The 26,174-nt window shown below is 38.1% G+C and overlaps 1 protein-coding gene across 2 annotated transcripts in view; it reads right to left on the reverse strand.

Annotated features, from left to right (window-relative positions):
• Window positions 1-26,174, reverse strand: part of cds1 (CDP-diacylglycerol synthase (phosphatidate cytidylyltransferase) 1) — a 108,993-nt gene that overhangs the window by 15,490 nt on the left and 67,329 nt on the right. Inside the window, exons 5-12 of one of the 2 annotated variants that reach the window (XM_063042197.1) lie at window positions 22,799-22,938; window positions 17,168-17,226; window positions 9,936-10,018; window positions 9,478-9,565; window positions 5,648-5,716; window positions 4,698-4,850; window positions 3,937-4,056; window positions 2,036-2,139 (exon numbers count right to left, since the gene is read on the reverse strand). In XM_063042197.1, coding sequence (XP_062898267.1) covers window positions 2,036-2,139; window positions 3,937-4,056; window positions 4,698-4,850; window positions 5,648-5,716; window positions 9,478-9,565; window positions 9,936-10,018; window positions 17,168-17,226; window positions 22,799-22,938 — 816 coding nt within the window. The remainder of the gene's footprint in view (window positions 1-2,035; window positions 2,140-3,936; window positions 4,057-4,697; window positions 4,851-5,647; window positions 5,717-9,477; window positions 9,566-9,935; window positions 10,019-17,167; window positions 17,227-22,798; window positions 22,939-26,174) is intronic. The other variant, XM_063042198.1, reaches the window with a different exon arrangement.

Raw genomic sequence — 26,174 nt, forward strand, 5'->3', positions numbered from 1 at the left:
AGCTAAGACTTTTTAATACAAATGCCCAGTGATACAATTTAAAATTTGGACATGCCAATCCCCCATCTGACTTTTTGAATTGTAGAGCTGACCATTTTATATTGGGTCGTCTACCATTCCAAACATATCTGAATTGGATCAAGAGTTAGACTGGGACGCAATTTGGGATAATGCGCCGGTGCTCGAAAAACCCAAATCATCGGTATATACACTTGAAATTTTGTCATAGAGCATATTTTCCATCAAACTCAATATACAAGTTTGCTGATGACACAACAATTGTAGGCCATATCTTGGGTAATGATGAGTACAGAGAGGAAATTAAGAACCTGGTGGCATGATGCGAAGACAATAACCTATCCCTCAACGTCAGCAAGACGAAGGAATTGGTTGTTGATTTCAGAAGGACTGCATGACTCAATTTACATCAGTGGTGCGCAAGTGGAACAGGTCAAAAGCTTTAAGTTCCTTGGGGTCAATAACACAAATGACCTGACTTGGTCCAACCAAGCAGAGTTCACTGCCAAGGCTCACCAGTGCCTTTACTTCCTGAGAAAACTAAAGAAATTTGGCCTGTCCCCTAAAACTCTCACTAATTTTTATAGATGCACTGTAGAAAGCATTCTTCTAGGGTGCATCACAACCTGGTATGGAAGTTGTCCTGTTCAAGACCGAAAGAAGCTGCAGAAGATCGTGAACACAGCGCATCACATCACACAAACCAATCTTCTGTCCGTGGACTCACTTTACACCGCATGCTGTCGGAGCAGTGCTGCCAGGATAATCAAGGACACGACCCACCCAGCCAACACACTTTTCGTCCCTCTTCCCTCTGGGAGAAGGTTCAGGAGCTTGAAGACTCGTACGGCCAGATTTGGGAACAGCTTCTTTCCAACTGTGATAAGACTGCTGAATGGATCCTGACCCGGATCTGGGCCGTACCCTCCAAATATCCGGACCTGCCTCTTGGTTTTTTTGCACTACCTTACTTTCCATTTTTCTATTTTCTATTTATGATTTATAATTTATATTTTTAATATTTACTAATTTTTACTATTTTTAATATTTAATATTTGTAATCCAGGGAGCAGGAAGCACAGAATCAAATATCGCTGTGATGATTGTACATTCTAGTATCAATTGTTTGGCGACAATGAAGTACAAGTATTTAACACCAAGAATTAGACATCAAATGGGACTGGTTCCTGACCCTTATTCCTCATTTCGCCCCCACGGAACCATTGGCTCTTTTATATATGTTGTATGGGAATGTCCAGGGGTTTTTGGTTTGTGGGGGAAGGTTATCAGTACTCTTACAGAACTAACAGGGGTACAATTACCAATGGACCCCGCTGTACATCTTCTAAATGATGACTTCCACCCTTCCCTTACGGAAAAAACATGCAAAATCTGGCTGGCAGGCCTGACTGTAGCTAAGAAGATTGTAGTCTAGCGTTGGAAACCACCCCATGATATTTCAAATATTCACTGGCTTCCCCAAATTTGATATCTAACTTAAAAGATCTTTTGTTAAAATAGGAATGCTTTGTCTGTGTATGTACAGATAAAGTTCAGTTGGTTGGTGGAGGGTAGAGAGGTGGAGGGGGGAAGGCGATGAAGGTTGGGGAGTGGCTGGGTTAAGCAGTCAAAATGTATTTGGCAATTGGTTGTATTGAATGTAATTTGTTGGTGTTGCAATAAAAAATGAATAATGAAAAAACAATTTAGTGTACACATTACAAATGATAAATATTCTCAGCAGTGTGATTTGGAATCTAGTCTTATACCATTTTTTTTTGCAGCGATCCCTTCTTTCCCAAATCGTACTCCATCTATTTGCCACCCTTCAATTCAATTACTCTGCTAAACACAATGCCCTTGCCTTAAGGGAATAGTCATACACCACATTAAACTGTTGGCCAAAGCCACCCAGCTGGGCTAAATTTAAGTGCCACAATTCTTTTTGTTCAAACAAATAATTCACACAATTTGCAATTGTATATAACCCCACATGATAGTGAAAAGAAAGATTCACCTGATAAAACTAGTGATATAAACATGCACAAAGGTGGCCATGAGGTATTGACAGTCAAAGCGGTCCATAATCCCACCATGTCCTGGAATTGTGTCAGCAAAATCCTTATGGAAATAAAAAAAAGTTGTATTTATCAGACAAAGAAAAACAGCATTTCAAATTTGTAAGGTCTGAAAATGTCTTTCTTCCTTTTTAAACAAGTGACCATGTAGAGAAAAGATTCTATGTCAATACATAAAACACCTATGACCTCTCTCCCACCTACCCAATTCATCCTCTGAACTCCCTATCTTCCTCCACACTGAGCAATATGTTGAGATTAAAGAAGGAAGTGCATAGCTGCAAGCTTCAATCAATAGTGTACAGAAAACTCAGTATTTTTTCCCTTCCCTTTTACTTAGCATAATTTTTTATTCTATCACACCTGCAAGTTTCAAGTATCACATATTACAGTATCAAGCATTGGAATGTTACAAGATACTGGTTCATTAATACATATTAAGAAACTATTATGACTGAAACTGTAAACATAGAAACATAGAAAATAGGTGCAGGAGTAGGCCATCGGCCCTTCGAGCCTGCACTGCCATTTATTATGATCTTGGCTGATCATCCAACTCAGAACCCTGCTCCAGCCTTACCTCCAAATCCCCTGATCCCCGTAGCCACAAGGGCCATATCTAACTCCCTCTTAAATATAGTCAATGAACTGGCCTCAACTGTTTCCTGTGGCAGAGAATTCCACAGATTCACCACTCTCTGTGTGAAGAAGTTTTTCCTCATCTCAGTCCTAAAAGGCTTCACCTTTATCCTCAAACCATGACCCCTCGTTCTGGACTTGCCCAACATCGGGAACAATCTTCCTGCATGTAGCCTGTCCAATCCCTTTAGGATTTTATACGTTTCAATCAGATCCCCCCTCAATCTTCTAAATTCCAACGAGTACAAGCCTAGTTCATCCAGTTTTTCTTCATATGAAAGTCCTGCCATCCCAGGAATCAATCTGGTGAACCTTCTTTGTACTCCCTCTATGGCAAGGATGTCTTTCCTCAGATTAGGGGACCAAAACTGCACACAATACTCCAGGTGTGGTCTCACCAAGGCCTTGTACAACTGCAGTAGTACCTCCCTGCTCCTGTACTCCAATCCTCTCGCTATAAATGCCAGCATACCATTCGCCTTTTTCACCGCCTGCTGTACCTGCATGCCCACTTTCAATGACTGGTGTATAATGACACCCAGGTCTTGTTGCACCTCCCCTTTTCCTAATCGGCCACCACTCAGATAATAATCTGTTTTCCTATTTTTGCCACCAAAGTGGATAACTTCATATTTATCCACATTAAATTGCATCTGCCATGAATTTGCCCACTCACCCAACCTATCCAAGTCACCCTGCATCCTCTTAGCATCCTCCTCACAGCTAACACTGCCGTCCAGCTTCGTGTCATCCACAAACTTGGAGATGCTGCATTTAATTCCCTCATCCAAGTCGTTAATATATATTGTTAACAACTGGGGTCCCAGCACTGAGCCTTGCGGTACCCCACTAGTCACATACTTGGAAAGAGTACAACTTATTGAAAAAAACACCAATCATAAAACAAAAAACATAAGGAAATAAGGACAACCAGGAGAAGTTTCAATACTGACAACCACACAATATCTACACAGCTCTGGGCTTTATGAAAAACTGATAGAATCAGATATCATACCTCCCAGACCTACAAACAGCTTCTCTAAATAAACTACTGTAATCTTCAAAGCAATGATCTGTAATGGTCTGCATGCATGAATAATAGAGTAGCTGATACTTCACTTGCGTCCCACAAATTATTTGTTGTAAAATATGCATCATTCCTGAGCTACATGTAAATTACCAACATAATTCTGATACTTACTTTAATCTTGAAAGCTCTTTTAAATCCACTGGCAAAAAAGCCTCCAAAAGGCCCGATTAAGGATGCAAAGGTGGAAAGGGCAATGCTGTGTATCTGGAATGGGAATAACTGCACTGTTTTCTGTGTGGAATAAGAACAATTAGAAAAATAAAATGTGAAATCGTCAGACTAACATTTTAAACTAACCAAGCAGCAAGATTCAGGTTGATTGTACTAGATTATTTAAGTTATATATTACGTTTCTAGACTTGGTATGCTGGCATATTTGGAAAATATTTTACTCAAAATATGCCATTATATAAAAAAAATTAACTTCACTATTAAATTTCAAATTAAATTTAGTGGGCTTTTCACCATCAAATATTGATTAAATCTAAATTTTTCTTATTCAATAGAACAAAATTATCCAATTCAGTTTCTGCCCTTACTACATATTTCATGCTTCTGAGCTTCATTCCATCAAACTTCTAAATGCTTGACCACTATAAATTTGGGGCAGTCTAATCCTGACTGCTTGCTTAGTACTGATCAGCTGTTTATCTGCATAATTTGTAGCCAACTGTTTACATCATATTTTGCATTTAGATCCCATTTTGCTCACTTCAGGTTGAAAGTCTCTATTTTTTGCCTCGGTTCTCTTAAAATTATTAATATTTATACGTCATTACAACGCAGTCTGAAATTTTTATGAAAAGCACCAAATAAATTTAATTTGTTGCATGGGGTAGAATGCTGTGTTATTCTTAAACATTACGACATACCCATCCAAAGATTGATTGCAATAAAGATGGAAGTGTGTATTCCTGCAGGTGGAACAGTTGTGAAGGCTCACAGTCAATAATGAAGCTATTGGTTTCACTGCTGTAATCCACTGGACATACAAAGTAATTGTAGTTTGACAATGCATAGGCAAACTAGAAAAAGATAATTGGGAAGTTAAAAATGACAAACCCTTTAAAATGTGCATAAAACTGCCTTGCAACACCCTCTATATTCAAATTTAAATTGACACAGATTCAATTTGTGAAATCAAATTATCTCCAAAATAATGTTGTGGATGTACAAAAACCCTTAAAATATATAAAAAAGTACTCGGGTGCAAAGAAAATCCAATAATGATGAACTATTTTCAATTATGATAACCACACCAAAACTAAAAAGCCTTAGTTTCCTTCAGGAAGAATATTAAAATATTACATTTGACAAGACCTTGCTTCTATGATAATGAAAACTGGCAAGCAATAAATCATGTCAAATCAACAATGATCACCTTCTATTTGCAGAAACACCATCCAGATCATTTGTCCAAAGCAATATACAGACAAAAGAAAACTGAATAAAGAAACCAAATTTCAAAGTAAATTTATTTTCGAGGTACGTATATGTATTATGTTCATATATATTTGAGATATAATTCAATTTGTATAAAACCATGATTCATCTGCTAATTCTGATCAGTTCACAGTTCTACACCACTGCTCAGTGGAAATCTTAGGCTGACATTTGATGACTAAGCCTCAGCTAAAACAGCTATGCAAAACTGCCAGTCGGTGCCATGGAATACTATTCCTAGGCTTTTATTCCTGACAAAGCACTTTTCAGTGAACCCGATGTTTCCAAAAATTGACATAGAGATTCTTAAGTACAATTCTATGATCTTCCTAATGAATCAGTCATTAAGTATTGATAGAAAGCTGGTACCTCAACCTACCAGAAATCCAAAAACAACTGTTGCAAAGAAACCACCAATGAAACCCTCCCAGGTCTTCTTCGGAGACAACTGTAAAGCAGTACGAATTCAACATATTAGACCACCAGCTACAAATACATTATTCTATTTATAATGACCACAACATGGCTGCATTATAGACATGTCAATTTGACATCTGCTCAGGCTACCCAAGCAATTCTTGTTAACTATTCCTTCTTCTTCTGGTTTATTAATCTTTATCAAGCACTAATTAAATTACAATAGTGCACAAATCTTTAATCATCTATGACTGAGTTGCGCAGCCTACCAATGTACAATCTGCCCTCATCCTGAGGAACCTGTAGTTGTGAATAGAGCCTTCAAATTCCAACTCAAAGAAATGTCAGTTTCATTCAATATCAATCAATTAACTAATATGAAAGCTTAGTTCTTTAATTGATTTTAAGAAAGCTCTGGCAAAGGTGTACTTGGAAAGTGGGAGGCCTTCAAAAGTGAAATTTTGGGTGTAAATAAGCTTCTATGTGCCTGTCAGAACAAAAGGCAAGGATAACAGGTTTAGGGAACCTTTGTTTTCAAGAGATACAGAGGCCTTGGTTAGGAAAAAATAGGAGATACATAGCAGTTACAGGTCGGTAAGAACAAATGAGGTAATTGAGGAGTATAAGAAATGCAAGAGAACACTTAAGAAAGAAATCAGGAGGGCTAAAAGAAGGTATAATGCTGCTCTTACAGACAAGGTGAAGAAGAATCCTAAGGGCTTCTGCAAATATGTTAAGAGCAAAAGGATAGTAAGGGCCAAAATTGATCCTCTGGAAGATCAGAATGGTAATCTAAGCACGGAGCCATAAGAGATGGGGGGAAATTTTAAATGGATCTTTTGCATCTGTATTTACTTGGGAGCCAGACATAGTCTATAGATGTGAGGCAATGCAGCAGCGAGGTCATGAATCCTGTACAGATTACAGAGGAGGAGATGTTTGTTGTCTTAAAGGAAATTAGGGTGAACAAATCCCTAAGGCCTGACAAGGTGTTCCTTCAGACCCTGTGGGAGGCAAGTGCAGTAATTGCAGGGGCCCTAGCAGAGATATTTAAATCATCCTTGGCAACTGATGAGGAAAGGGAAGATTGAAGGATAGCTAATATTGCTCTATTGTTAAGAGAGTCTCTAAGAATAAACCAGGAAATTATAGGCCGATGAGCCCAACATCAGTGTTGGGAAAGTTACTGGAAGGCATTCTGAGGGACCATATATATGAGTATTTGGATAGACAGGGTTGATTTAGAGATCGTCAGCATGGCTTTGCGTGTGGTAGGTCATTTCCAACGAATTTTATAGAGTTTCTTGAGGAAGTTACCAGGATAGTTGATGTTGTGGATCCAAGGCAGTGGATGTTGACTACATGGACTTCAGCAAGGCATTTGACAAGGAAAGTTTGATGAGGAAGGTTAGTCAAGAAAGTTCAGTTGCTTGGCATTCAAGATGAGGTAGTACACTGGATTAGACATTGGCCTTGCGGGAGAACCCAGAGAGTGGTAGCAGATCATCGCCTCTCTGACAGGAGGCCTGTGACTGGTGGAACGCCGCAGGGATCAGTGCTGGGTTTGTTGTTGTTTGTCATCTATATCAATGATCTGGATGATAAGGTGGTTAAGTGGATCAGCAAATTTATGGATAATACCAGATTGGAGGGATAGTGGACAGCGAGGAAGACTATCAAAGTTTACAGCAGGTTCTGGACAGCTAGAAAAATGGGCTGAAAAATGGCAGAGGGAATTCAATATAGACAAGTGTAAGGTGTTGCACTTTGGGAAACCAATCAGGGTAGGTCTTACACAGTGAAAGGTAGGGCACTGTTAAGTGTGGTAGAACAAAGGAATCTAGGTACACCAATCCATATCAACATCACAGGTAGATAGTGCTGGAAAGAAAGCTTTTGGCACATTGGACTTCTTTGATCATATACTGAGTACAGGAGGTGAACACAACTTCAACTTATGATGAAATGGTATAAAACGTTGGTGTGGCCTAATTTGGAGTAGTGTGTGCAGTTTTGGTCACCTACAGGAAAGATGCAAGTAAGATCTAAAGAGTACAGAGAAAATTCACAAGGATATTGCTGGGACTGGAGGACCTGAGTTACAAGGCAAGTTTGAATAGGCTAGAATTTTATTCCCTAGAATGTAGAAGATAAGAGTGGAAATTTGATAAAGGTATCCAAAATTGAGGGGTATAGATAGGGTAAATGCAAGTAGGCTTTTTCCACTGAGATTGGGTGAGACTACAACTAGAGATGCTTTACCATAGCATATGGTATAGATCATGGGTTAAGGACGAAAGGTGAAAAATTTAAGGGGAACATGAGGGGCAACTTCTTCACTCAGAAGGTCTTGAGAGTGTAGAACAAGCTATAAGTGGCACATGCAAACTCAATTTCAACATTTTAAGAGAGGTTTGGACCAGTACATGGATGGGAGGGCTATGGAGAGCTATGGTCCAGGTGCAGGTTGATGGGACCAGGGAGTCTAAATCGTTCAGCATGGACTAGATGGGCCAAAGGGCCTGTTTCTAAGCTGTAGTTTTCTATGACTCTATGATGAAGAAGCAAGGTAGAACCATCACTGAAGGAGTTAACCAACACATGGAAGACCATTTTTCATTCACATATTTATTCACTGTGTTCACTGCGGCAAATAACATTTGTATCAAAGTGTTCGGTAATAACCATTTCCTGGAAGGAAAGTTCTCATTGAGTAAAACTCTGATAATCTGGCATCTAAGTGTTCAGGAATCTAGGAAGCCAGTAATCTGGCTCACTCATTAATGTAGAATGTGAGTACCCAAAGTGTGAGTGGAAAATGATACCAGAGCCAAGGCTGGAGTCCAGAGCACCAGAAGTCAGAAACATAGGTAGGTTTGCAGTCAGAATGTTTGTTCATTTCAAGCTGCCTTTAAATTCACTGGAAAGGTTATTACACTACTGTACAACATGTAAGTGAAATAAAATTGTCAACAGACTAAAATCCAATAGTCTAGAAAATCTACTGACCAATCTGGCACAATCAAAGGCCCAATAAATACTGTAACTACATTTGACATTCAACCACATTCTTGGGTTAACCATTTTACAGAAACTCAGGTGGACATGCCACTCAAAACTCTGATAATCCGGCGCCACTGGGATTTTGCTAGTGCCCAGTAAGCAGGTTTAATGTACTTCGGATACTACTAACACATCCACTAAAAAAAAACATGTTAGTGCAATCAATATCTCAGTCAACCAGCTGGGCATAGGGAGGGGAGTGGGGGTTGCAGTATTTACAATATTTACAAAGCATCAGTTGCAAATGTGAGCAAATGCACTCAGCTTACCAACAACACAAGCAGCTTGAACTCATCCAAGGTAGCCCATGTACTTAACACCCAACAACCACCTAAGCACTCACTACACCACCATCATACCAAGGTGGAATGTGTTTCATTTACAAAATGCATGGCAATTACTCATCTACACTCCTGCTATAAACACTTTACAAAGTAGCGGTCTCTACCACTGATGACAAGAACACTAGGTACAAAGGAAACTCATCACCTACAGATTCCCCTCCAAATCACATACCATCCTAAAATGGAAATATATTGGCACTTCTCTGCTCCTTTAGAGCCAATTCTAGGCATACCCTCTTTATCATCTGGCCAAACCCATTCTATCAAACAATTAACAAAACAGACTTGCATAAATAATGTTTGCTTTTACTTTAGTCCAGCAAACAATTAGTTATATTCATAAATTATCAGAGTAAATTGGATAGTTTTTCAATGGATAACTTACCTTAATTAATGGAGTTCTTCCAAAGAAGAATCCAAATAGGTATGCCATTATATCATTACAAATTACGATTGAAATTGGTACAATGAACCTGAAAATAAATATGAAAATTTATTCATTGAATGCAAAGCAACTTAAAATCTTCACAATATGCACTTCGTCAACCAAAAAAATAGTTGCACAATTCTAGGGCACAAGGGAGGATTGTCTGTTTCCCAGATAGCCATGATTATATTGCTAAAACTACACCAATCGTTTGATGATGTACGTGGAAATGACACAGTAGATGATTTAAGGTCAATTCAATGAATTATGAGGTGTGAGGGAGGGCAAAGAAAGGAGGGGAAAGGCAAAGAAAAAGAAAAAGGAAATGAAAACACATACCATAATCCTTTAAAAAAATGCACAATTTATTCAGAAAAACAAATGAAAAACAAGTAAAATGAACACAGTACACTTACCAGATCATGCCTTCAAATAAATTTTGGATCACCAGATGAGACTGGGTGACAATGATTAGTAGTGTCACATGAGTCCAGCCGAACTGTTAGGTATAATCAACCCACAATTAATTGTTTTGTAAAATGTATCTCTAATCATATTACAGTTTATTAATCATTTTCCCAGTTGACTAATTAACCTAATCCACATGGAAGGTAACAAAATGCTGGTCAAAATTTACCACATAATCTAGTGATGTTTCAGTTCGTAATTTAAAAGTTATTTTTCTCTGATAAAATAACCTTTCTATTTACTTTCTTATTTTTTTATTTTAACTTTGCAAACCCAGTGATGTACCCCTTCAGTTTCCATATGGAAAGTAACTTGCATGTAAATAAAAGAGATCATTACCGAAATTTGCAATAATAAGGGTACAAAAAATGGAATCTTTCATCAAGTGGAACTTCCTGATGAAAGGTCACCAGTCTGAAATATTAACTGTATTTCTCTTTCCACATATGCCTTCTGACACTGTTTCCTGCACTCTCTATTTAATATAAGCAACTGTTAAAGATGTTGCTAAAGGGGAGTGAACAACTATGTCATGCTCAAAGTTTAATTTTTACCCATGATCCTAATTTCCTCCAGTCAGTCTACAGATGTATCAAAAAATTGATTCATCTGTAGATTGCTGAATCACAAGCAACACTTACAATTCTATATCCTCATAACAACCATCAACCTCTATTTCTAGTATTGTATAAATTATTATTTTGTTGATGAAATCCTCATATTCCTTTGTCACCTGCATAGAATATTGTTCCAACATTCTGTATAATAGTCCTTCATTCAACATCTTCAAATTACAGTTCATCCAAAATTATGCTGTTAATTTCCAAACTGTAGGTATATACATCTATCAAGTTTATAAGGTACTACTTTCATCTACACAACTCGGTAGTTTGTTCCACGAGTCCACAACTTACTGAGTGAATGAATACTTCCTGAAGTTAGTCTGTAATCTCCCTTTAACCAATCTCCACCTATGACCCGTGTCCTTGTTGATGGATTAATTGTGATATAGCAGCTGACATCCATCTTACTTATACTCAATGATCTTGAACACTTCTATCATGTCTCCTCTCATTCTACATCTATTTAGGCTAAAAAGATTTAACTCTTTCAAGCCTACTTCATAGCTCATGCCCTGTAGACCTAGAATGAGTCCAGTCGCCCTTCTCTGAACTCTATCCAGTGTATTCACATTCCTCACAAAATACGGAGACCAAAACTAACAGTACTCAAGGTGTGACCTCACAAGTGCATTATATAACTGAAGGAGAACATCTCTGGACTTGAACTCCACTGAGTGCATCATCTAGCCCAACATTCTATCAGCCTCCAAATCACTTCAGTGCATTGTCTAGATGTTGACATTAATGAGCCTACCAGAAGCCGGATCCTACAGTGCACTTTCTAACTCAAGAACCCCCCCCCCCCACCCTTGTTGTATATTTCTACAGGTATCTGGTATTTCTACTTCCTATATGTAATACTTTACATTTTCTCAAATTTCATCTGCCATTTATCTGCCCACATCTGGATTTTGTTTAGATCTCACCGTATTGATTCTGCTGTCTGAATGTTATTAGCCCGTCTCCCTAATTTTGTGTCATCTGCAAACTTTTAATAGTTTATTTGTTATGCACTTATCCAAATCAGCAGCCCAAAACTGATCCCTGTGAAACCCCACATTTAACATCTAGGTGTGAAAATGATCCTCTCACCACAACTCGTTTTCTGTTTTTGAGCCAATTCTGCACCCATTTGCACCCCTTACCATGAATCTCTACCTCCTGCAATTTGATTATTAACCTCTTGTGGGGTACCTTGTCAAAAACAAGTCCGAGTCAATTATATCAACTGCTCTATAGTTATCATAAATTTTAGTTGTTTCTTCATAGAACTCCAGCATATTAGTAAAATATGATTCCCCCTTTCTGAACCCATACTGGCTTTCTGCTAACATGCCTGTTCTTATCATCTGCTTTTCCAACTCATTCTTTATTATTGTTTCCATTATCTTACCTGTGATACATATTAAGCTCACAGTTACCAGGGTCAAAGCTGTCACCTTTGTTATATACTGAGATAACATTAGCCCATTTCCAGTTCTAAGGGATTTCATCCATCTTCACTGAATTGTGAAAAATATAAGTTAGGGGTTTCGATAAACAATCACAAACCTCTTTTTAAGTACCATTGGACACATGTTGTCTGGCCCTGGAAATTAACTTTCAGCTGAAGCAGCACCTCACTTTCTCAAAATTCTAAGTCACTGAAAACAACCTTATTTTTCTCTACACTTACTGGCATATTGCTAACATCTTCGCAGGTGAATACTTACTAAAATCTGAGTTAACAGAATCTATGTTCTTCTCTGCATAACTTATCACCCCATCATCATTCCTAATGCACTTAACTTCCTCCTCGAATTTTCTTTTACAACTAAAGTATTGAAAAAAAATCTCTAGGGAGTTAATCTTGACATTATGAGCAAAATCTTCCTCAACTTGCCTTCTGGCAATTCAAGTTTCCATCTTGACTATAGCTCTCATATTTTCATATGCCCAATGTCACTACTATTTTTCTGTATTTCTTATATAGTTGTCTTTTTTTGAATAACTTTTTATATACATCTTTACTTAAGGCTAACTATTCTTACTGCCCACAAAGGACTATGGAGTCACTTTTCTACGCAAAAGACAACAAAAAAAAGACTCCATTAAATTATTTTTCCTACATTCCCTTTATCTTAAGGAGCGACTCTGCTGGCCTTTGAATGAGTTATCTGCATTTCATGGCATTTTCCCCTGAACTTATAAATTCACTTTAAAATGTGAATATTAATTTAACCTTCATGTAAATAAAGGGCTTTTCAATTAAAGTCCGCTATACCTTAAAGGTACCTCAATACATTACGCAGATGGTCTAAAACAAAGAAAGTAGTCCATGTACAGAAGCATTCTTAGTTTTCATTTATAAAGAAGTATCCAGTTTTGGTACAAAATCATAAGAAAAAATTCATTATGGTTAGGTAAGGACCTGTGAAAATATCTGAAATAAAGTTTAAGCTTCCACAAGTTAAAAAAGCTGGGTCCACCAACTCTTTGGGAAACAAAGCAAAGACTTTACACAAAATGATGAAGATGCAGGAAGGTGTTAGACTGAGACATTAAATTGAGAGAGATCAGGGAAAACAAACAAAGGATCACAAGTAATACTGCTACTTGTAAGCACAAACTAAACTTTGATGTCAGATTTGTTTTTGTTCCGCTTACGCTACAGGTACCATTACCAAACTGCTGGCTTATATTGCAAGTGCAGACAACATTTGAAAGGAGCTGGATAAGTTTTTAGCTAACACATATCACTGTATTACAAAGAGTAACATACAGTATTTGTGTATGTTAAGTACAAGTGATATACCTAACAGCCACAAGATAACTTTCTGGATGCTATCCCCTTCTTCACCCTGTCTCCCAACTTATTTTAGTCAAATTATTATATAGTTGCTGAAGTCTGTAGCCACAATATGAATGAAGGGGATACAGTCAATAGATCAGCTCATCTTTTTCTGCTAGTGATGTTTATTAATGTTTGTAATCAACTGTAAAATTCAGTGACTGATTTAAGGATACTTACTTTGAAAAATAAACTTCTCAGTGAAGAAACAGTGGGGCTTACCACTACAGAAAGTTTTATTTTGAAACACAGAGCTAGGTATATTATAAACAAGACAGAGTATATGTATCTAAAAAATAGAAGTGAATAATTGAGAGATGGCAATAGCAGGACAACTATGAGCAAGTATAAGGTAGAATATGTGTAACGAATAAAAATGTTAAGTGCAGTACTATGAAGAGTCTTGTAGGATTAGAAGTATTTTCACTGAAACAGAGTGTTGGGGTTTTTAGTGGCAGTGTGTAAAAATTTTAAGTTTGGTAAAGGAAATCATGACTGATTGCTCGGATGTTCCTTGCTAATGCTTTTATTCCCCCCCACCCACCAAGCCAAGATTTCACAACAATTCTCTACGGAAGAGTTTGCAACCCTCCATAAAAAATTCATTAAGTTTTAAGACTCCCATGCAAACACTGGGTCCAAATTTGCTGACCAAACTCCATTATTAATTTCCCAGCTCAGCCCTACAACTAGATTCTCCAGGTAGCAGGAGTTTGATACGATTCATTAGCACTTGTGCTGAGTGCATCTGGATTCCTATTCATTTGATTGATGATTTTAGGGACATGGGAAAGGATAAACATAGATAGATATACAAATAGAGATATATATTTAATTATGCACTTTGTTTGATATTTAATTACCTAAAAGGTTTAGAACATATTTATCAGCAATTTCATTTTACTGCATAGTTTTATACAATTCTGAGAGAATTGAAGACAACAGAAATTGCAGAGCATGACCTGCTGGATATGGAGGATCATGCCGTGATAGGATCCTACAGGATAACTTTCCCTCCCCTCACTCCCCCACACTCACCCTTTTGTTTCTGCAGGGATTGCTCTCTATGTAATCCCCTTGTCCACTAGTCTCTCTCCAGTGATCTCCTTCCTGGCACTTATCCCTGCAACTGTGACCGGTGCTACACCTGTCCCTTCACCATCATTCAGGGCCCTGAACAGTCCTTCTAAGTGAGGCAGCGGCACTTCATCTGCAAGTCTTTCAGTGCAACATATTGTATCCGGTATAGCCTCCCGTACATCAGGTAGGCCCAAAGTAGACTGGGGGCTTCGTCAAAACTTTCCCCTATCCACCATAATAGCCAGGATCTCACGATGGTCACTCATTTCTACAGCGACACCTTTACTACCATGATGACGAGACCAAACTCAGGTTGGAGGAGCACGCCTCATATTCTGTCTGGGTAGTCTCCAACCTGATCGTGTGAACATCAATGTCTCTAACCTTTCTCGTTTCCCATCCCCTTATTTCCGCTGTCTATTTTCTCCCCCATTCTGCTGGTCCACTCACTCCTTCTCTTATTCTTCTCCATTCTCATGCTCAATACTTGTCTCTGCTGCCTGACCAGCTGAGTTCCTCCAGCATCTTGTGTGTATTGTACAAGATTTCCAGCATTTTCATAATCTGCATTGTCTTGAGGCTGTAACTTCAGAGTGATGGGGAGCATAGAACAGTGCGGGACCCACCTAATACACATAGAAAAATCTGGGTCTGCACCTCTATACAATTGAGGAAAGAGTAACAAAGGCTTATAAATAAGCACAAAAGCACTTTCTGGAATGTGCACAGAAATACATTACACTGATGGATTCTAAAATATAAAAGAGAAATAAGCAAATGGGAAAATATTTTCTGCACTGACATTTCTGATCTTATTTACTTTATTTCTGCTTGAGGCAACCCTCTATGCAGACTTTAATCAATAAGTGCAAATATATTAAAATACAAAATGTTGGATTACTTTCAATTGGAAAATAAACTATAATCAGAAAAACCAAATATTATAAACATGATTTACACATCTGAACTATTGGAAATAATGATATAGTTAAAAGATAAATTATGACAGTATTTTTTAAATATTTAGTGCCAGATGCAGCAACTTCCCAACCAATCATATTACAGTACAAAACCTATCATATTACAAAGCATATAATAGAATAACAAGATGAAAGGAGGCTCAAGACTTTAGGTCTTTATCCATTGCTGGTGGTCCTATAGTAAAGTAACTGAGTTTCTGGTTCCCCACCACTTTAATTCTGTGCCCACCAAGGCAGCACAGCAGTCAGTGCGACACTATTATAGCTCGTGGCGTTCTGAGGTTTGGAGTTCAATTCCGGCGCTGATCTGTAAGGCATCTTTGTACGTCCTCTAGTTTCCTCCCACAGTACAAAGACATAATGGGTAGGTTAATTAGTCATTGTAAATTGTCTCATTATCAGGTTTGGGTTAATCAGGTTTGTCAGGGGTTGCTGGGGTGACATGGCTTGAAGGTTGGAAGGGCTTACTCAGTACTGTGATGCTATTAAAAAAAAATCCCTGTTCCACTCTGACCTCTGCATTTGTGGGTTCCTAAAATGTTACGATAAAGCCCAATACAAATTAAAGAACAGCACCTCATCTTTCATCTGGGTATGTTGCAGAATACAATATTGAACTCTCCAAATTTAAATAAATTGCCTTCTTTTTATATCAGCATTGCCCAATTTTGCCTACCATTTTTCTGTTTTTTCCTTCTTTCATTTATACACTCTGGCCTGCTGGGCACATCTTTGACAATACATTACTTAGAGTTCACAACATTTGCAAGAAAATTCATAAGCTAAAGAGCTTAACATTTAATGACTATATATATTCTCATTCTCAATTCTGACAAAGGGTTTTAAAGCTGAAACAAATTCCTTCCACAGATGTTGCCTGGTCTACTGAGTTTTCCCAACATTTCTCTTGTTATACTGTAGCAGAAATGATGGGAATTTTAGTCATATTAGTCTGCAACGGATTTACATACAAAATAAGGAACATATGCAGTTATGCAAAATTGTTGTGCAAGTATTCCAAGCACTTGTTCCTCTTAATACACAGGGTGGCTCTATGCTTATGGAGCAAGTCTGCATCTGTTGAGAACTAGGTAATTCTTAGCTTGATATAACAAAATTTCTCTATATGATAAAATTAAACTGAGCATGTTCTTTCATGGAACACTGCCAGGTATATTTTAAAATATAGATTATGAACATTATTGGCAATGTCAGCTTTGCAGACTATTGTGTGCGGCCAAACTCAATATATTGCTTTTTCTTTCTTCCCTCACCCAATGGAGAAGTAAAAATCAATTGCATTGTTATGGACCCAAAGTGGTGTGAGCCAGACCAGGTAAAGATGGCAACATCCCTGGCTTAAAAGGAAATGGTGAGCCAAATGTGCTTTTCAGACCTCCTAGTAGTTTCATTGGCACTATTACTGACATTTAAATTATCATTTAAATCCAGATATTTACACGATTGAATTAAAGAGATGTAAACACCGCTCTCCTTAAGTTAAGGTTTCAGAATTGGTATTCCCACTATTTAACTAATTTGCCACCACACCAACTAAATCTAAATTTGGTCCAGTATTTACTGCACGAAATGTTTGCAAAGTTGGTAGTCATATGGAACATCCTTGCACTTACATTAATAACTACAAAGTAAATTTGGATACACACCATGTAAAACTGCAGTCGGTAATGTTTCTTCACTAAACTCAGTACAAACATGCAGAAGCCTGAAAAGTGATAGCAGGGAGTGTATTAGACTTCTTAACACAAATTGCAAACGAGTTATGGTGAAACCAATCTAATGTTCTGGCTCACGCAATCTTCCTGAGAGCTTGCAAAATTCCACAACTTCGTTAGTCATTATTGTAAGTGATTGTCATAGAATGAAAAGACAGCTGAATAACTGAACACTTTCAAAATTTAAGTAATTTATAAACATAATTGTTCTAGTAATGTGACACAACTTTAATCCATCAATCAAAGAAATGTGAACAAAAGAGCAAATCTGAAAATTTAAACTGCCTCATTTCTGGGCTGGAGCCTCAGTACAGGAAATTATGCCCTTAATTCTTTACATGGCGCACAACTTCAGTTGTACCTTAATGTGAAAATCAGAGACATACTGCTTTCTTTACCATGAAGAAGGAAGTGTAGAGAAAATAAAACTTTCATAAAATAAATGTGATTCCCCAGCTGCCCACTGCGAGAGTTTCAAACAAATACTGGAAGATTTACAGGTAATTTAACTTTCCAGTGGCCATAATACAGAAAAAGAAAATGAAAATAAAAGAAACTTTAAAACTTGTAAAATCAACAGATTGCCTTGGAAGATTAGAAGAACAATCTGAGTGCTGAATTCCTAACAGAAGTTTAGAAATTTGTTTTGTCACAGAATTAAGGACAAAAGTTACAGTACCTTCCATTTAAACTGTAACTGTCTTGCAACATGGTATTCTTTTTTAAAAATATTGTTTGAATAAGTGTTTTGATACTTATTTTAAAAATAAAATCATTCAAAATTTCTATAAAATCCAGTCAAATGCTCTGCCATCGACTGCGGTGGAAACCAAGTCCGTGCATATATTTAAGGCAGAAGTCTATCGTTTCCTGATCGGTCAGGGCATCAAAGGGTATGCCGAGAAGGCGAGTGTATGGGGTTGAGTGGGATCTGGGATCGGCCATGATGGAATGGTGGAGTAAACTTGATGGACTGAATGACTCAATTTTGCTCCTCTGTCTTATGGTCTTAAATATTCAGTAGTGAGAAGCAAAAGTCAGATATATCAGTATTACAGTGAAGTAAAGGGAATTGCAGAAGCATGAGAGACGAGTTGGCCACAATTGGTTGGAAAAGAAAACTGGCAGAGCAGCAATGGCTGGAATTTCTGGAAGCAATCTGGAAGGCACAGTATATATACTTCCCAAAGAGGACAACCATGGCTAACAGGAGAAGTCAGAGCCAACATAAAAGCCAAAGAGGGGCCATATAATAGAGCAAAAATTGATGGGAAAGTAGTGGATTGGGAAGCTTTTAAAAAACCATCAGAAGGCAACTCAAATGTCATTAAGGTAAAGATGGAATATCAAAGTAATCTAGCTAATAATATTAAAGATAATACCAAAAGTTTCTTCAGATAAAAGAGAGGCGAGAGTGAATATTGGACTACTGGAAAACAATGCTGGAAAGGTAGTATGCGGGACAATGGAATAGCAGATGAACTGAATATCTTGCATCAGTCTTCACTGTGGAAGGCACTAGCAGTATGGTGGAATTTCCAGGTATCAGAGGTCATGAAGAGTGTGAAGTTACCATAACTAGAGAGAAGTCACCATAACTAGACAGAAGTCTCTTGGGAAACTGAAAAATCTGGAAGTAGATAAGTCACCTGGACCAGATGGTGTACACCACAGAGTTCTGAAAGAGTAGGCTAAAGAGATCGTGAAGGCATTAGTAATGATCTTTCTGGAATGGTTCCAGAAGACTGGAAAATTGCAAATGTCACTCTCCACTCTTCAAGAATAGAGAGAGGCAGAAGAAAGAAAATTATAGGCCAGGTAGTCTGATCTCAGTGGTTAGAAAGATTTTGGAGTCGAGTACTTGGGGGCACATGATAAAATAGGCTGTAGTCAGGATGGTTTTCTCAAGGGAAAATCTTGCCTGAAAAATCTGTTGCAATTCTTTGAAGAAATAAGAAGCAGGATAGACAAAGGAGAATCAGTTGATATTGTGTACTCGGATTTTCAGAAGGCCTTTGACAAGGTGCCACACATGAGGCTGATTAACAAGCTAGAAGCCCATGATATTACAGGTTAAGATTTCAGCATGGATAATGCAGTGACTAATTGGCAAGAGGCAAAGAGTGGGAATGGAGGGAGCCTTTTGTGGTTGGCTGTCAGTGACTAGTGGTGCTCCACAGGTGTCTGTATCGGGACAGATTCTTTTTACATTATATGTCAATGATTTGAATGATGGAATTGATGGTGTTGTTACAAAGTTTGCAGATGATACGAAGATAGGTGGAGGGGCAGGGAGTTTTGAGGAAGTAGAGAGGGTACAGAAGGACAAACAGATTAGGAGAATGGGCAAAGAAATGGCAGATGGAATACAGTGTTGGAAAGTGTAAGGTCATGCACTTCGGTAGAAGCAATGAAAGGGCTGACCACTTTCTAAATGGAGTGAAAATACAAAAACAGAGGTGCAAAGGGCTTTGGAAGTCCTTGTGCAATGTTCGCATTCATTTCAAGGGGACTAGAATATAAAAGCAAGGATGTCATGTTGAAATTTTATAAACCACTGTTAAAGCCTCACTTGGAGTAATTGTGCGCAGATTTGGGCCCCTCATCTTAGAAAGGACACACTGAAGCTAGAGAGGGTTCAAAGGAGTTTCACGAAAATTATTCCAGGATTGAATGGCTTGTCATATAAGAGCGTTTGATGGCTCTGGGCCTGTATCTTCTAGAATTCAGAAGAATGAGGGGTGACCTCATTGAAACCTACCAAATGGTGAAAGGTCTTGACAAAGTGGATGTGGCGAGGATGTTTCCTATGATGGGAGAGTCCAACACCAAAGCACACAGACATAGAGGGGTATCCTTTTAGAACGGAGATAAGGAGGGTGATGAATCTGCAGAATTCCGTGCCACAGGCAACTGTGGATGCCAGATTTGTATGTATATTTAAGGCAGAGGTTGACAGATTCTTGATTGGTCAGAGCATGAAGGGATAAGGGGAGAAAGCAGGAGATTGGGGCTGAGAGGAAAACTGGATGGTCAGTGATGAAATGGTGGAGCAAACTCGATGGGCAAATGGCTTAATACTGCTCCTATATCTTATGGCATTAATAAAACAGATAAGCATAAAGGTCTCCCAAAGAAACTAAAATAAGTAAACCTTCAGAGGAAATGAAATCCTTCAGTTATTGTTTCTGTCATTTTAATGACTTATGAATTTTAATGTTTATTTGAGAACATCTCCTCTAATCAGTCTTCTGGCAAGTGTACATGCTGTATTGTGTCTTGGACTTTTAAACATTTGCAGCATTATTTAAAATCATAAATTAACTCAGTGTACCATTCTGGAGTTCCATAGTTAAATTTTTAACTCAAATTTTACAGACAGATCAGCCATGATCTTATTGAAGGCTCGATGGGCTGGATGGCCTACTCCTGCTCCTATTTCTTATGTTAAATGTTTGGTAATGTGTTGAAAAACCAATCACAAACCTCATGCATTTCTCTATAAATGAAAGCTAGCTTTTAGCTTCATTATCACATTACATTTTGGAATACTACAAATAGTGAATAAAAATACACAACTTGGTAATCAGATGCACATGCATGTATGCCAAAAGCCAAAACAGATTAATTTTAGTATCAGTTCATGGATTTCACTCAAGATTGAACAACTGATTGAATTAGTCCAGGAATAAGAAAACAGAAGTCAAAAGGTTAAATTAAATAAAATGCCAACTGCCTATTCTGGATTGTAGATACTGATATAAACTACTTTTAGCAAGAACTTTTTTTATTCCTGCATATTACAAGCAATAAAGTCAGTAAGTTTGTTTCAGGTGAGTTTGTATTTAAACTCTGTATTCTACGAAAAGTATAACCAATCAGCAAAACAACTGAGAATTGGAGTACAGTACTTCTGAAAAATACAACACTAATTTTATTTAATCTATCAAAACAGTAATAAAACAAAAATGTTATCCAAATAGTTCATTTTTTAAAAATTAAGCAGTTTTAACCATCCAAGATAACAAAAGGATTCATTGTCCAATTCACTAAAACCAATGAAAAATTTGCAATACTAAGTAGAAAATGGAAGAGTATGTCCTTTTAACATATAACATTTTAAGGAACACATATTGAAATTTTTAAGCTACATTTGTGTACTTTTCTATGGCGTGTGATTGACACCACAGAATTCTTTAAAGAGCTAGGAATTTAAATTCTTGTGTAAGAAATACACAGATTTACACTGCAGTAAGTTATACAAGTTCTTTTTTATTGTAGGAAATATCAGACCTGGCTTCTTTTTGTAGGGTAGGGAAGTATATGGTCACGCACTTTGGTATAAGGAATCAAGGCATAGACTATCTTATAAAAGGAAAGAAATTTCAAAATTCAGAGATACTGAGGTACTTGGGAGTCCTTGTGCGGGATTCCCTAAAAGGTTAACTTGCAGATTGATTTGGTGGTAAGGGAGGCAATTCCGAGTTGACTAGATCATAAAAGCAAGTTTGTACTGTAATGCTGAGGCTTTATAAGACATTGGTCAGACCACATGGAGTATTATCAGCAGTTTTGGGCCTCTTTCTAAGAAAAGGTGTGCTGCCACCGAATAAGGTCCAGGTGAGGTTCACGAGCATGATCCAGGGAATGAAAGAGTTAATGTATGAGGAACTTTTGATGGCCCTGGGCTGGAGTTTAGAGGAATGAGAGAGTGATCTTATAGAAACCTACCAAACACTGAAAAGCATAGATAGAGTGGATGTAGAGAGGATATTTCCTATAGTGGGAGAGTCTGGGACTAGAGAGCACAGCCTCAGAATAAAGATGTCCATTTACAACAAAGATGAGATGGGATTTCTTTCAACAGAGGGTGGTGAATCTGTGTAATTTATTGCCACAGATGGCCGCAGAGGATAGGTCATCTGTATATTTAAAGTGGAGGTTGATTATTCAGGGCGTTATGGGGAGAAGGCACAAGAATGAGGTTGAAAGGATAATAAATCATCCATGCTGGGATAGCACAGCAGACTCAATGGCCCAATTCTGTTCCTATGTCTTACATCCTGATGGACTTCAGTACTGCAATTTATTATAGACCAGTTGTGATACAGATGAAAAATTCAAAAAAAAAATTGCTAAACAATGTTGCATTCTTGCTTAGCCTAGAGTGTACATTCCAAAGATGTATTAATTTGTTAATCCTCTACTGCAGATTACCTCTTAAGAGTTCTGGGCAAATAAGAAAAGGTTATTTGATAGGTACTTGAGAAAAAGTAGATTACAGAGATCTAGGAATGTTAGAGGAAGGGCAAGTGGGACTACTGGATTTCTCCCTTAATAGCCAATGTAGATCCAAGACAATCACTTTCTAAGTCTAAGTATTCCCACTGGTGATGGATATTTTCAAGTATTCAGATAATTGAAGGGAAATAAACTGTTACAACTGTAGGAAATCGTTCCCCCAGAGATTTGCCATCACAAGAAACAAATGCAGTAACATTGCTATACTTATAATTAAAGTAATGAACGATCTATCTGAAAAGCTACTGAACATTTACTCACCTGCTAGGTACATAGCAAATGAGATGAAGCGATGATAACGGGCTAGGAATTGAAGTGGCACTTCCTTTCTCACTAGGCCACCAAAGTAATCAGCAACTGTTTCCCCATAAAAGAAATAATTTACACACAGAAGAATGTACCTACCAGGAAGAAATTATAATTAGGCACCAGACTTACAAACAAAACATTTATCATAAAAATCAAAACTGCATTTTATCACTTTAACTTGGCAATATGTTCAAGTTTAATTCTCTAATACTTCAATGCATTTCATTAAACACATGAAACTACTGTGATGTTTAGTAGATGGCAAATATATTTTGGGCAGAACCTCTCACATGCAATGTGAAAAGCTAAATAACGTGTGACAACAAAGGTTGCTGACTATCAGAGCCAGTTTCAGACAGTCGCCAGGAACAGAAAACAGAGTGGAATTTCTGGTGGTGACCACGGCTTTTCATCTTCCCAATACTTAAATAGAGAAAATTTGATCTAGTATTGTTTTGGGGGGAAATAGTTTTAGGATTGAGAGCAGTAAGAACTGTGCTTGAATTTTACTTCACAGGAACATTATCAAATAAATATTAATGGCACTCCAGTTATGGAGATAATATGGCAATGGTCATAGAGATGCTTTCTACAAAAGTGGATGAATGAGTTAAAGAAAGATGTGGAGAAGTAAAGAGACTTGGAGAAAAAAATAGAGCCTAGGTCTTGGCAACCGAAAGCATATCTATGAAGACAGAATGTAACCACAATTTTGAATTATGTTGTCTAAGGACAGGAAGTAATTGAAGAAACAGGAGTTGGCTAAGCATAGAGCCCGAAGCGAAACAGGAGATCAATGCTCTGGGCAGGAGAAGACAAACTATTGCAGTTGTTTCCCTGGATACAACTAGACAGATAAGGTTAGTGCAATCCAGACTAAAGTGACGATGCTGGTGATGATTGCATGACGTTGAGGTTAATCATGCCAAAGAAAGATTAATTACTGTCCTGATCAGCGTTTCAGTATTGTTTGGAGGATTCAAAGAGTTCAGGCAAGATGGGCACAAATTACATCCTTTGGAGTGGGCATCTATGCTGGTAAAGAAAACTCAATAGCCGGAATTTTAAGTGACGATATTAGTTAGCTTCCCCCGCTTCGCTTCCAGATAAGCTCAAAGCCTTCTATGCTCCCTTTGACTATCAAAACATGGAGAAAGCATCACAAAGTCCCATTCCCACAATAATCCTGTGATTTTAGTCTCAGAAGGCGATGTGCAAGTAGCCTTCAGGAAGGTGAACCCATGAAAAGCATCTGGCCCAGACAGGGTGCCTGGCTGAGTACTAAAGACCCGTGCTGATCAGCTAGCTGGACTGAGATCTTCAACTTCTCACTTCAGCAGTCTGAGGTACCCACCTACTTCAAGCAGATTTCAATTATGCCAATGCCCAAGAGGAACATGGTAACCTGCCTCAATGACTATCATCCAGTAGCACTTACAGCCACAGCGATGAAACACTTAACTCTTGCCTGAGAAGCAACTTGGATCTGCTCTAATTTGCCTACTGGAGCAATATGCCCACAGCAGATGCCTTCTCATTGGCTCTTCACTCAACTCTGGATCACCTGGACAGCAAAGGTGCATATATCTTTAATCCACTACAGCTCAGCATTCAATACTATCCTCCCCTCAAAACTGATCAATATGCTTCTAAACCAGGGGGGTTCCCAACCATTTTTTAAAAAAAGTATGGAGCCTTCCAATTAACCGAGGGGAAGGTGGACCCCAGGTTGGGAACTCCTGTTGTAGACACTGGCCTCGATACGTCCTTGTGCAATTGGACCCTCGATTTCCTCATTTGCAGACCCAAGTCAGTTAGGATTGGCAACAACATCACCTCCACGATCTACCCACTTTACATTTAACACTGTGTTGCCGATCACAGCTCCAATGCCATATTCAGGTTTGCTGATGACACCAATGTTGTAGGTCGAATAAAAGATAAAAATGTAGGGGATATGCCCCAGTCCATCACGGGTAAACACCTTCCCACCACTAAGCACATCTACATGAAGTGTCGTCGCAGGAAAGCAGCATCCATCATCAGGGACCCCTACCACCCAAGACACGCTCTCTTTTTGCTGCTGCCATCAGGAAGGTGGTACGGAAGCCTCAAGACTCACACCACCAGGTTCAGAAACAGTTATTACCCCTCAACCATCAGGCTCTTGAACCAAAGGGGATAATTTCAGCTGCCCCACCATTGAGATATTCCCATAAGCTGTGGACTCACTTCCAAGCACACTACTCCGCCCCACCACCTCACAAGTGCTTAAGTGCTCTTGAATGTCAAAGTTATTTACCGATATATTAAAAAAAATAAATAACAGATACGGTAGTCTGAATCAAAGAGCAGGGGCTTATCAGCTGTCAAAACATTCTGTGGTTACAACCTGATATTTACACTATATTGAGTCTCTCTGGTCAACTGCAAAAAAAAATCATGCATTAGGGTAGCTAATTAGCCTACACTGAGTGGACAGAAGATCACAAATGCCCAATACAATTCCAAACCAGAATGACCCATGACTTAGAAGTCAATTTGAAGATGGTGTTTCCATATACCTGCTGTTCTTGATCTTTAGAATGGTACAAACACCCAGAAAGTGCAAAGAAGCCATGGAAATTGCTACTGTATACTTGGCAGATGGCACATAGTACAGCAATAGTGTTCTAGTAATGGATGGTATAGATACTTAGGATGATGAACTGGATATCAGTTAGGTCGACCACTTTATTCTGGATACTGTCAAACTTCAGTCTGAGCTGTACTCATCTGTACAAATGAAGAGTATCTGCATATAATTGAAGGCTACGAGAACTTGGGAAAAAAATTGCTCCTCCCAGAATACCCAACCTCTGATTTTCTTCTGTAACCACGGTGCATGGTTGGTTGGTTTTTCAAATTTCTAGTTTCTAGTCAATTATGACGAAAACCTACAAATGCCCTCCACTAGGTAAGGGAGGACATGACAAGTCTTCAATATCTACAATTTACAAATGAAACTAAATAATTGTGTCTGCAACTTAACAGAGGGCAACGTTTACTGACAAAATAAACGGGTTTGCTGCTCTACTTTAAATGCCATTCACCACTTTCTGAAAAATGAAGCATTCAAATCAACGCTTAGTTATTTTTCAAATGTTTTTCAGGATGTGGACATTACTGGAAAGTCAAGCTTTCGTTGCTGTGCAGAATCATGGGGAGAGCATGATCGATTTATCTTCCATTTACCAACAATAGATCATGTCATCAATAAGGAACCAATTGTATAGGTGCCAATGCTGTATAAATTGTGGCAACAGTGCCTGGAGACCAATTACCTAGT

The sequence above is a fragment of the Mobula hypostoma genome, chromosome 3 (assembly GCF_963921235.1).
Source record: "Mobula hypostoma chromosome 3, sMobHyp1.1, whole genome shotgun sequence".
Classification (NCBI taxonomy): Eukaryota; Metazoa; Chordata; class Chondrichthyes; order Myliobatiformes; family Myliobatidae; genus Mobula; species Mobula hypostoma.